This window comes from Caloenas nicobarica, chromosome 6 (genome assembly GCF_036013445.1).
Source record: "Caloenas nicobarica isolate bCalNic1 chromosome 6, bCalNic1.hap1, whole genome shotgun sequence".
In the NCBI taxonomy this organism is placed as follows: Eukaryota; Metazoa; Chordata; class Aves; order Columbiformes; family Columbidae; genus Caloenas; species Caloenas nicobarica.
The window spans coordinates 26,880,175-26,893,091 of record NC_088250.1 but is presented as its reverse complement, the minus strand read 5'-3'; the positions used below and the strand labels follow the sequence as shown (position 1 = coordinate 26,893,091).

At 36.3% G+C, this 12,917-nt stretch overlaps 1 protein-coding gene across 1 annotated transcript in view; it reads right to left on the bottom strand.

The window, feature by feature from the left end:
* MAP3K2 (mitogen-activated protein kinase kinase kinase 2) overlaps positions 1-12,917 on the bottom strand; it is a 55,121-nt gene that overhangs the window by 27,102 nt on the left and 15,102 nt on the right. Inside the window, exons 2-5 of the mRNA XM_065637528.1 lie at positions 7,979-8,048; positions 5,339-5,457; positions 3,800-3,840; positions 1,295-1,394 (exon numbers count right to left, since the gene is read on the bottom strand). Coding sequence (XP_065493600.1) covers positions 1,295-1,394; positions 3,800-3,840; positions 5,339-5,457; positions 7,979-7,982 — 264 coding nt within the window. The 5' untranslated portion in view covers positions 7,983-8,048. The remainder of the gene's footprint in view (positions 1-1,294; positions 1,395-3,799; positions 3,841-5,338; positions 5,458-7,978; positions 8,049-12,917) is intronic.

Here is a 12,917-nt window from a genome sequence, read left to right as displayed (position 1 = left end):
AATACAGTACTTTTATACAAAAAGAAATGAGAATGAGGGAGGAAGATCTTGATAATATGCTCCATTTTAAGTTGCAGTTTTAATGCTAATGACAGGTTATTATCACCACATTTCTGAAAGGTGATGGGACGATTTGCCAACTAGTGCAGAAGACAAGTAGAAAACCTGTTCAAATGCCTAAAAATCTATCAGAGGAAGGAGCTGAGGCTAAAACATCACCAATGGCCATTTTTTCTGACCTTCGTAATCTCATAATAATCTCAACATAAGCTAGTAATCTCAATATAAGCTAGTCAGTGAGCAACCACTTTTTTTCTCTTCCACGTCCTTCTTATTCATTAGAAGAAAGAAAATAAAAACCTAGAAAAATTGAATTTCTCTGAATAACTTACGGACTTCCCACCTTATCATCCCTTTAAACCAAAATTCTTTCTGTGCATGTATAAAGTATAATTAATCACAAACTAAACATCTTAACAATCTTCATTTTGAGGATCAGTTTCACAGAAGTGCCTGGTAAGGCAGTGAATAACCAGCAAACCGCAATTACAGGCATCTTCTTCTGCAAAGATGCAGTTAGATACAGTAATTATGTTGTGCATAACCAAACACACAAATAATCTTCCACACACTTTTCTGACTCACAGCAAAAACCAGAAGTAACTCATAAGAATGGATCCTGCATCTGGAAAAAAACCCATCCTCTTAATAATTCTATCTCTACTTCTAGAGGAAAGCTGGAAGTAATCTCTATCAGGAAGCACTCTTGATCAGTAATCTTGATTGTCAGTAGCTTGATGGCACCAGCGCTGTTTCCAAGAAATCTTTCTGAATCATCCACTTCCAGAGGAGCAACAGTTAGGCCTAGTTCTCCAATCTAAACATTACTAAATGCAGCATTCTAGCTATTACCTAAAAGGATTAACCTTTAAAGACAAAAAAAAAAAATCTGTACAAGAAAGGATAAATGTTATTTTAAATTCACAAACATGACAAATTTCAAAGATGTAATGACTTTCCCAAAGTCACGCAACAGGACTGTGGCAGAGCAGGAACAGAACTCACCCATTCCCAGGCAAGTCTGAGATGCAATGCATTAAGATACGACTCCTCACAAAACATTTCATGGATCTGCCTATCCTACCTTACACAAGTCTTACATATTTGAGAACACACACATTAGAAATTTGGAGTTTTGTCACAGGAGTGGTTCTCACTCCTTATGAGCGCAAATTTCAGCCTTGAAGTAATCAATGTACAAGTCACTGAGAATTTATAAGACGTAGAATATTACCTCATTATTGCTGTAATGTAAATCCATAGTCTGTCCAAAAGCAACTTTAGCTTTAGCTGCAAGATCTTCAAGTTTAACAGGCCTTGGTAATTGCAGGATCCTGAAACACAATTTAAGTTACAAAGAATTTTTGTCCATTATGAAAATCTGGCAACTCATTACTTAAGAACACTCTCGGAAATAAATTTATTACTAAAAAGACCGTAAGAAGCTACTCTTTATTCCCTGTCCTCCATGTTTTGAGTCATTAAAAAAAAAAGAGAAAAAAGCAGTGAAAAAGTTATAAGGGATAATCACGCCTAAAATTAGATCTCATTGTGACCATTTCACTTCTTGGCCCATGGCTTCTTTCTTAACCTAATGCTTTGCATGCCTCCATTCCAGAGGCAAATCCTTAGAAACTTCTAAAGTTTTCTCCTTTAGAAAACTAAGCAAGACAATGAAGTACCACAGGTTGACAAACATAAGCATCAGGAAGGAATTACTCCTACAGTCCCCACTTTTTGGAAATCCAAGACTATGTCAGCTGAGAAAGTAACTAAATGTCACCATCTTTACCATAGTGAATTACACGTTCAAACTGCTGAGTCTATCACTAACTGTGCTTCACGTGTGCTCCTGGAAGAATGAGGCAGTTGTAGCTCAACAACTCATCTTCCTTCATCTGAATGTCTCAAACCAAATAGCCCAAAATGTCTGTAACTGACCTTTTACTATAGAAAAATGTTGTCTTATTTGTGACAGAACACCACTGAACAAAAACATTTTTAGAAGCAATTGATCTAGTGAGGTATGCTCTGTTCACATTTAAAAAAGAAACAGCACTCAAATTTTGTGAAGCAGAAAAATTAGCAAAGGATACCTGTCCCTTTCATCAGTGTTTCAATTGGTACACTGGTTAGGGAACAATATTTCTCCCTGAAATGAAGCTAGAAGCCAGGCCATTTCCAATTAAAAATTATTAAAAAAAACAACCTTTAAAAACGACAACAACAACAACAACAAAAAACCCCCACCACACAAACAAAAAGCTCTCCAAACAAACAAAAAAACCCCACAACACAAAAACCCCACACAACAACCCCAACACCAATTCCCACTGCAGTTAACAATTTGTTTAGCAAGCCTGGAGCTCTGCCCATGACAGCGCACACTCCTTGGTACAGAGTACAACACTCGCTACCGAACAAAACTCTGGAATCACTTCTCTTTTCCACTTCCCTTTTTAAAAACTAGTGAAAAAAGTCATTGCATAACTTATTTTTCTTGCACCATTTCATTACTTTATCTTTAGATCTACGTGCTCAGGCAACAGAAGTATTATAACTTATGCTGAGCAATGAGCCTTGGTTGCCCAGTCCCCCCAGGATAGTGGGCTCAAGTTACTTGGGACAACCCAAAACAGAGCGAGGCCCATCAGCATAAAAGCTTGGGAAAGGGGTCTGTCCACAAGCTTACTTTAGGCTTGTATTCATTCTGAACTGTTAAAACTTAGTCCACTATGAAAGTGAATTAAGACAAACTGCAAAAAACAAAAACTGTCCTTGCAAACCAGCAGCAAGTAAACAGTTCTCTGTCTTCTGCTTATTTCACAAGAAATCTCTAGGCAGAAAAGTCCTCAATTTTCAAAGCTTTTGAAAACACTTATTTCCTCCAAATTACTTACAGTACTTAACCATTACCGAAGCACTGTTACAAGTGGTGTTCAGAAAAGTGATGGAAAGAAGCTGAAAAATGTTAATAGGTAGCGCACTTACTGCTATTTCACTAGCCCATGTAAAGAGAGGGCACAGATTGGACAGCATGGACACACACTGATCTACTGCCCAGCTCACTGAGCACTGCCAAGGAGCAGCACAGCTTCCATTCTAAAGCAATCTTTACTTAAGGAATTTACCATTTCTATTGACAAATAGCGTGACCAGGATATTATTTACTTTTGCGTTAAGTATTTTCAAAGATCTTATTCTATAACTATGTCTGTGTAGGTACACTAGAGATTTATGCTTTCAGACAGATACAGACAAAATGAGTTGTCCACAAACTAGTTCTGCCTTCTGTGAAGGCTTCTGAGCAGCCACCAGAGCAGAGATACATAGAGATAAATGTTGTATACTCTGAGCATGTACATAATTTACCTCACACACAAAACGAAAGCAAATTTCAACTAATTATTCAAAATTACCAACAAAAACAATCCAATTGTAAATTCTAATAATTCTTCCTATTATAGTTCTTGGATTTGTTCCTCCAAAGTACAATCCAATACTGACCTGTAAGACCTCGGCTTCTTCCTCTGGGTGTTACAGTAACAATATATTATCAGGCATTTTAAACAGATTAATTCTCCTTAAATTCTGTTCATATTGAAATGAAATTTAAGCTCAAATCAAATACATGCAGATATCTGAAACACTTTGAACAGTTTATTTGAAACTTTATGATAGGAGCCCAAGAAAATTCTATAAATAGAAGACAAGACTGTTTCCTGTGTTGCCACCTTACCTTTTTTCACCTCGATGTTCAAATTTGACTCTAACATCATTCTGTAAACAAAAGAGATAAAGGAACTACTATTAGTTACTTACTACCTCCCTTTAATGAAGGCCATGAAATCCCACTCAATAATCCTACACTAGAAGTAAAATCCTTATGTGGTCCATAGTAATTTTCTGTCCTTTCTGATATACCCAGCATTTTAACAAGCTACTTCTGCTGAGGTATTTGATAGGGGCTTAAAGTGTGTAAAACAAACAAACAAAATATTCTGAACTATAATGAATGCTTCTGTAAGTAAACACAATATTTTTTCTATTAATATATTTTAATATTTTAAGAGATTCATGATTTCAAATTCAGTGTGGAACTGGTTACCAAAGATTTCTTTATTATGAACAGGTAGATAGACTTAGCTACCAGAACAGGTTTTTATGGACACTTGGAGCTGAGCATCCCAGATTTAAGAAACATATCTTGTTTAATAAGCATTACCATAGAAACCCACACATGTAATTATGGCAGCATTCATCCAATCAAAGTACCTGTAAATATCTGCAGTAACATAGAAATAAAATTGCTTCAGAAAAATCATCATTTTAATAATAAAATTGTATTAGCAAGTATTGCAGGAAAAAAATGCATTCCACCAGAGATTGTAGCCAAATAATAATGTTGTATCTTCCAAAAGAATTACTCTACTCACAAGTGATTACTTTCAAAATTCTCAAATTTAAACAAAATAACAGGCATGTATTTCCCCCTCACCACTGTCACATTTAAACCCAGAAATGGCTTAAATATTTTTCTTCTAACTTTCTAAACACTTGTTATATTCAAATAAACATACAGTTAAGTCAATAGGGCTATTACAACAATTCGGATAAAAATCCACATCCTCTCCATATAGCAGTCCAAAGTAAGTATTTACTACTTTTCTATCTATGTTCAGTATCCACAGAAAACAAAACAAAAAACAACAAACAAAAAAACCACAAACAAAAAACCAACCAACCAAAACAAAACAAACAAAACAAACCAAAACCAAAACACCAGCTGAAAAGAACTCACATTTCCAGCACATGAACAAACAAAAAACTGAGGCCAAAGATGCAGTAAAGGAGCTTAAGTATCTTTCTGCTGCTATCCTGACACTCTTTAGAATGGAATAGCTGACAACTGGGCAATCTAATATACCTATAAAATTCATTCTAAAGAAGCATTCCAAATAAGGAACATTTGCACACCTTGATATTCTAAAGTAGTCTAGTACCAATCAAATAATAACAATTTTGAAAAAGTGTATAGACACCCCTATGATCTTCAATTTATCAGGATCAGTCATTTAAGCATATACTATGATATAGTCTGAAATGCCATCATTTGATTTTGCTGCTAATTTAAGAACATGAACAAAGAAAATGGCAGCACGTGTGGGAGACTAATAGCTCATTCTGGTATGCTCACTGGTCTGGCAAGAAAAGTGATTACAGAAGTCACAGCAGGACATTCGGTGTTCAGTGGGTTAGTAAGGATATTAAAAATTACCTGTTTTTTAGGTGAAGATGACTTTGGTTTTCCTGTTTCTTGCTGAGGCAATACAGGACGACTTGCCTTATGAAGCACAGCCAAATCCTGCATGATTGAATTCAAAGCTTGCTGCTCATCTGCTCAGAGAAAAAGACCAAATAAGAGAAGTGTAAATGACCATTACATTTGAAAGGCATTACTGTCTCATTTCACAATTAGGCAGGCGTTACTCTAAAATCTAAAAGTCCATACACATCAACACATAATTGCCAAATTAAAAAGATTACTGCCATGTTGCAAACATTTCTATTTTATTTATCATTAACAGTGCTTAAGGAAATAAACTTCATCAGTAAACACACTTAAATGACAGGTATAAAAAACTGAAATCATAACAAAGATTGACAGCTCTGCAGAACTGCGGTCTGTATTAATAAGGAAGGGAAAAAAAGGTTTATCTACTTTGTTTCAAATAATGTCAACCTATAAGATGTTAACTAAAAATCATACACCCTTCCCCCCAGTTTGTAAAGTAAAGAAAAATAAAAGCAAGTACTTTGGAATTATTTTTCCTCTGTCCTAAACAGGTATGGTCATGCACATTGGAAGCACACATGAACTCCTAGAGCAGGGGTGTCAAACTCATTTTAACCGGGGGCTGCATCAGCCTCGCAGTTGTTTTCAAAGGGCCAAATGTAATTTTAGGACTGTATAAATGCGGAAGTAGTTACACCCCTGTCCTAGAGGACCACCTCAACTGTTACAGCATCTGCTGATGCCCCACAGAGGCATTAAAAAAAAGAAAAAAAAATTTTTTTTTTTTTTAAACACCAAACCAAACAAAAAACCAAACCAAAACCAAACCAACCAACCCCCGCCCCCCCCCCCCCAAAAAAAACCCCACCAACACACCACAGAGCTTTTCCAGGATTGCAAATATAGGGGTTTTTAGGGCTTACAGGTGTAATTCACAAGGAGCAACAGGATCACTGAACCCAGAGGACAATTTAGGGGCAGGAGCGCTATGCAGCTTAGATTTCAAGTTCAAACAAAAACCTAAATCCTGGTGATCTGCCACAGCAGCGATGGCCAGAGGCCACGCTAGACCAGGTCAGCCTGGAATTCGGATGCTCCTTAAGACAGGGAAGCACTTAACAGCCCAAAAGCCTGTACATCCACCACTAAAGGAAATTTGTCACCAATATTTTTGTGTTAATTCCTTGCCACAGCAACAGTACTACGCTCAATATGCATCTAGAACACTGGATAACAAAATTTATCTACAAAGGTGATTGTACACCTTCATGCTACTTCACAATGGATATGTTTGTTGAGGAATCAATAGCTAAGTGCTGCGATTTACTAAGAACAGTATTTCTCAGACATGGACCTGAGAAGAACTCAACATTAAAATCAGCAAGCAAGCATCCCAGGATTCAGCAATTATGAGAATTCCTTTACACTCTATTCAAATGTAACCAAATATATTTGTCAAATCAGGAAATGGTGTGATTTTAGTGTTCTCATTTAAAAGATTCCTAACAGACGAGAAAGTTGGTCTGAAAAAGAGTAACTCTGATCACAACTCATGCTATCATTATTCATAACTCTACTGGGATATGCAAATCTATAGAAGTGAGTTTTCATAGGAATATTTAATGTCAGAACCGAAGACATTCTTGGAGCTCTCAGTTATTCCTTTCTTGCAGTAAAACTCTTCATAACTTGCCACAATTTAAAAGGCTAAACTATTTCATAGTGTTATAGCCTATTCTAGTGCTCAGTGAGAAAAAAAAAATGTTTGTGGGGTTTTGTTTGGTTGGGTTTTTTTGGTTGGTTTTGGGTTTTGTTTTTAGTACAAATATGACCCAATAGACACCTGTCTCACACAAAATGTTGAAGAATATCACAAATCTAAACAGTGCTGTATTCCTAGATTCAGCTACTTTATTATTAGGGATGAGGTTAGGAAAAAAACGAGTATAACAATAAAAGATAAACAAAAGTTAAAATGTGTGTGTGTGTTTTGTTGGTTGGTTTGGGGTTTTTCTTTTGAGAGTGGTAAGAGATTACAAGAATGACATAGTCAACTCATTAAAAAGCATGTACAACTTGAAAAATCAACATCAAATTTCAAGTAAAACAAACGTGCTATGTGTTTAGGAAAAACAAACAAACAAACAAACAAACAAACAAAACCCCACTGACACCAAAACCAGCCAGTCCCCTCCCCAAAACAAACACACACACACAACCAGTTACAGAATCTACACAGTCCTGGCTTTGCACTGCAATGACACATGATGATACGATAAAATTCTTTACTATATATTTTGGGTTTTTTCCCCCAATAGCCACTACCATCCAGAGCACAGTAAATATTGCTCAGTACCTTAATACCATGAATTTCAATTTCCTATGTTTGGATTTTTAAGCTACCACATAGTGAGAGAAAAGCTATATTCCAATGGAAAAAAACAGGAGTATTTTGAATAGCAGCAAAGCAGCTGAACACTGCCTTTCATGTAGATGTCACATTACGTTACACAGCCAAAGCGCACATTTCCTAGAAATGCTATTGCATTAATGGTTTCAGTATTCAGTAGAAATGAAAAGTATTGTATTAAATTTTTTATACACATTACACACGAGACTTACCCATAATGGCAGTGAGCCTGAAAACCTGAACTTCAGGGGAATGGTTGCTTCATTAGCATTCTTTTATTTCCTAAAATGCAAAACCAAAAACACACAATTATTGAAGTTGTGAAAGCCATGCAAAACAGTCAACTCTTCCTTGTTCACAGACATTTTTTCTAATATTCTACATATCAAATATGCATAAAAATTACAAATAAGATTGCCTATGCAGATACAACATGAACAGATATTGTCCCCAAAGCCTCACTAGGCTCTGAGCAACATACACTTTCAGAAGACAAAAAGCCCAAATTAAATATTCTGCTAGACTTAAGCTGATTTTAGTCTCTATTTACGCTCCCAAATTATGGTTAGTTGCTTAATTAACCGTATCACTCTACTACATGGATACTCACATCAGATTATTAAGAACTGATTCTATTTCTACAGGTTCCTGTACCTGGCACTCAAAGTTCCATGTTCAGAACTACATATATATAGTTCATATATATAAATACATATGATACTCACAGCACAAATCAAGAGGCATCAATACCTACTGATTACATAAATTAGAAAACTTCAATTGATAAGTTTTCTTCATCATAATTCAAGACCGTTACACAGATATCCCAACACCTCTGAAAGCAAATGCCTCTGGTAGACAGCAGGCGTTAACTTTTAATATATAAGTTAACCAGAAAAGCAGAAATATAGCAGGTACATTTATGAACAAACCCTGTCTTATCATAGTATCTTGAACATCAGCAAATAGAAAAAAAAAAAACCCCAATCATTAAGGACCAATTAAAATAACCTTTCTATAGTATGCTATTATGGACCTTAACAGCAAAAAACTAAAGACATATCCCTAAATAGACAATGAGATTTGTTGTGATACAGGTTACCACAAGAAGAATTCAGGATTTTTCAATGCAAGATCATAGAAGAAAACTCTCTAATTTCTTGAGCCGTCACTGCCACCAAGCAGGGAGAGCCTGTTTCTTCCTCCCTTTCCCTGGCTGCAGTGGAACATCCATCTTCCTGCCTCAGAGCCGAAAGATCCACCCCATTCTGATAAAATGGATCCATTTCTCTGCAAGTTCAGTGAAGGAGTTACACCAACAGAATATGACTAATTATTTTCTTTTTTTTAAACAGAATTTGTTTTCTCACGGTTTAGTTCCCTACCAATGTCAAATGACCCCTGACACCAGCACAGGTCCACATGTGGGAGCACATGGCTGAGAACAGAGGAGAGGTGAGCCAGCTCTTTCGGCACCAGCCAGATTTCCTTGCTTGAATATTCTGCCAATTTTCTGGCTAACAAAAATTACAATTTTCCAAAGGATTTCTGAGCATCTTCAGTTAGGCATATGTTTCTAGCATCATGTCTCTCATATACTCATTTCGAGAGTAACCTTTTAATCAGCATTCACTTCACCAGTAGAACCAGAAAGCTTCAAGTACTTCTGGCACATTTTTCAGAAAGAAATTTGGACTTGAGAGCCATATAAAGCCCTCTGCTGTACACTGCTTTTTAGCTATATATCAGATGGCTCATCTACTTTTGTCTATTTCGAGCTCCATAACAAACAAGGAGAGATCAGGCTTCTAAAGACGACTCAGAGGTCCCTTCCTTACTCTGCAATCAGAAATCAGTTGAGAGTGCATTAGAACTAAAAAAAAGCTGAAAATATGGCTCAAGTGTACTCAGTGTTATATACTCCCAAGTCTACGGACAGCCTCAAAACAGTACCTGAAACAGTTTCCAAGTGTGGGGAAAACACCTCCCGTCTAATGCTTTGTAAAGTATTAAAGTCTGCAAAAGTGTGAGAAGTGCATCTGGTCAGGGCCACTCGCAGTCTCAAGACACAACCCGAACTTTTCCTGCTAACATCGTCTCCAGCCCTTCGATGCCACCCATCTCCTCCCAGGAAGAAACAGAAAAATCTGTTTCAAAAAAGTTAAAAAAGAAAAAGCTTCTGTTGCTCCATAACAGAAAAGGAAAACTATGAAGATACAAAAGAATTGGATTTGTACTAATCTTCAGAGATGAAAACAAGGGCTGGATTTCCATTTATTTGCCAAATGACAGTAGCCAAGATCACTCAAAATAGGGACACAATCTTCGGGCCTTGTTCTCACACTAGATGCCAGGAGATCTGGTTTACTTAGTTAACTGGGTCTAGTTTTATAGCCTTAAATAACACAACTAACTTTTCCCCCCACCTCTGATTCTTTACTTCTTTTGCATCCCTAAGAGTCAAAAAAGCTAAACAGAATATATATTCAATTATTTCCTACATGTTTTTTGTATCAGCAGTAGTTTTGGAGGATCTTCCAAAGAATTATTCACTGAAGTGCTTATAAAACATTTTAATTCTGTATTTGATCCAACAGTCTTAAAATGAGAGCTAGTGTTATTTTCATAAATGTCTGATTTAATTAGCTGTCTAATACATTAAACATAAAAATGTGTTTCATGACTTTAGATAAAGTAGTTTTGCAATACCTCCTTGTAAGCATTTCAAAGAAATACAAAAGTTCTGTGAAGCATTTTAAATCTTCTGCCACACTAAGAAAAGAAGAACAAGTTATATCTCCAAACAAAAATACTCCAGATGTCCTTCCTCAACCTAGCTGAAATAACCAAACTTGGAAGCTCAGGATATTTGAGCTACACAGCTGATACAGGACAGGCAAGCTGAAGAAAAAAAGAAATATCTTAGGAAACATCTTCCGCAAGTTCCTCCAGCTACAAGAATTCATTCTTTAGTATTACTCTGTGGCATCCCTTATTAGAAGAACATAAGCTACTGAGTGAGCAACCACTTTTCTCTTCCATGTCCTTCTTATTAATTAGAAGAAAGAAAATAAAAACCTAGAAAAATTGAATTTCTCTGAATAACTTATGGACTTCCCATGTTATCATCCCTTTTAACTAAAATTCTTTCTGTTCATGTATAAAGTATAATTAATCGCAAACTAAACATCTTAACAATCTTTTGGCTAGCATTCCGTGTGACTTCCAAACCAAGCTAACAGCATTAAAACTTCAATTAAACAGGTGACCCAGATCAAACTTTATTAAGATTTGACCTCTGTGAAATGAGAAAACACTTTTGGTTTTAACTGCTTATTTTTGCAGTGGACTATAATAACAGGGTGATGGAGTAAAAAAGATGACAAAAATCAACATTTTTTAAGCAACAAAACAAAATACACTCAGTGGACAGGGAAAAAAGCATATCCTAATCCCTGGTTATAAAGTAGCGTTAGCAAAACACACACAGAGAAGCTGACAATCCAGGACAAAAACAAAGAACAACAGGGAAATCTGGAACTCAGAAAGATTCAGGAGAAGCAAAGGCAACAAAACACAAGAGCAGAGGCAAAGGTAGAATGAGATTATGTCAAGGTCTTGCAGAGAAACACAAGCAGCTTCAATTTGAATGTAATTAAAGAAAGGATGACAGAGGGTGAATTTCAAAAAGGTGATGACGTGATAAGAGTAGCAAACAAAGAAAAATATATCCTAGCAACAGCATTTTGGATATAAGGGTGGAGAGATGCTGATTCATATTCATGATCACTTCCCGCCAGCCACCTTCCTCAGAGTCTTTCAGGATCTGAGAAAGCCGCTGAAGGAAGAAAATATCTAGGCAATTCTTGGAAATTGTTTTTGGCTTTCTCCTGACAAATGAAACAGAAGCCTGAGGGCAAATAAGTCACGTGGCCAATAACCCCTCTGTCCAAATACTCCGAGCTAGTTGTCCATATGCACACACTTCTCCTATAATAAATGCAACAGGGTTAAGCTGCCTGTCAGTTACCAAGAGATTACAGTACACAAACACCAGCACACATATTACACTGTCTCTCATGACCGACTTGGTCACATTGAAAAACTTGCCAGCTAGATTAAAAAAAAAAAAAGAAAAAAAGCAAGCTTTACTCCCACACAGCAGAGGAAGAAAGCAAGCAAATGCTATATGAGGTGAATGTTTTTTAAGTGTGCTAGAAAGAGGGGTTTAGTTCTGTGGAATACAGAGACATATAATGTGCAGAAATGAAATGGCTTCTACAGCATCCAACTCCATAACACAAGTCCAATTCTTAAAGAGTAAAATTAGCTAGGGCTACAATGAGAGCATAAACTAATCAGATGAGAACAGTAAAGCACTCAAGAACATAAGCCAGGTTTCATGCTGCGCAGTATGTTAAAAATCAACCAAAAAAAGACAGTGAAGTAAGGAATCTGTTTTAACCTGACTTCATAAGGAAACCAGACTTAAACAGCAACACTTCACCTACACAGAAAGGTGCCTTACACTTTTGGAGTCCAAACTTGTCCCAATAGTGGGACAGGAATCTTAATGATGTTCATTCCATTCAAATTTTCACTAAAATAAATCAGTCTGAGGATACATAGTTCCCCATTCTTGCATCAAAGTAAAATGACACAGTGTGAACTCAAAAGAGTTAAGATGCACTATAATTATTCAAATTACAGGTAAAGGTTAAATTGGAGATTGTAGTATATTAGGCATAAGCAAGTTAAACCAAAATGACAGGAAATCAAAATTTGCTAGCATTGCTACTCAGAGACATACTTGACTATACAAAACCAGATGAAACAAAGAGCCAGTTAAACATGACGAGTGAGCACGCACAGGTAATTCTTCAGACTGTGGAATGGATAATGAGAATATAAAGTAAGACTATAAAAACTTGTTTCATACCAAGAAGAATGAGCCAGACAAAATGGGTTAACCCCAAAAATGTTACTGTTAAACAATGAAATGCCTGGTCTTGTGCAGCCAACCTCTTACAAATCACAGTAAGCAACGTTGACAAGACCTCTAGTGATCACCTAGTCAAATACACCTACTTAACCTTTAACCAAAATAATGTGCAGCAGTGCTTGTCATGTCTTTTATTTAAAATCAAATAA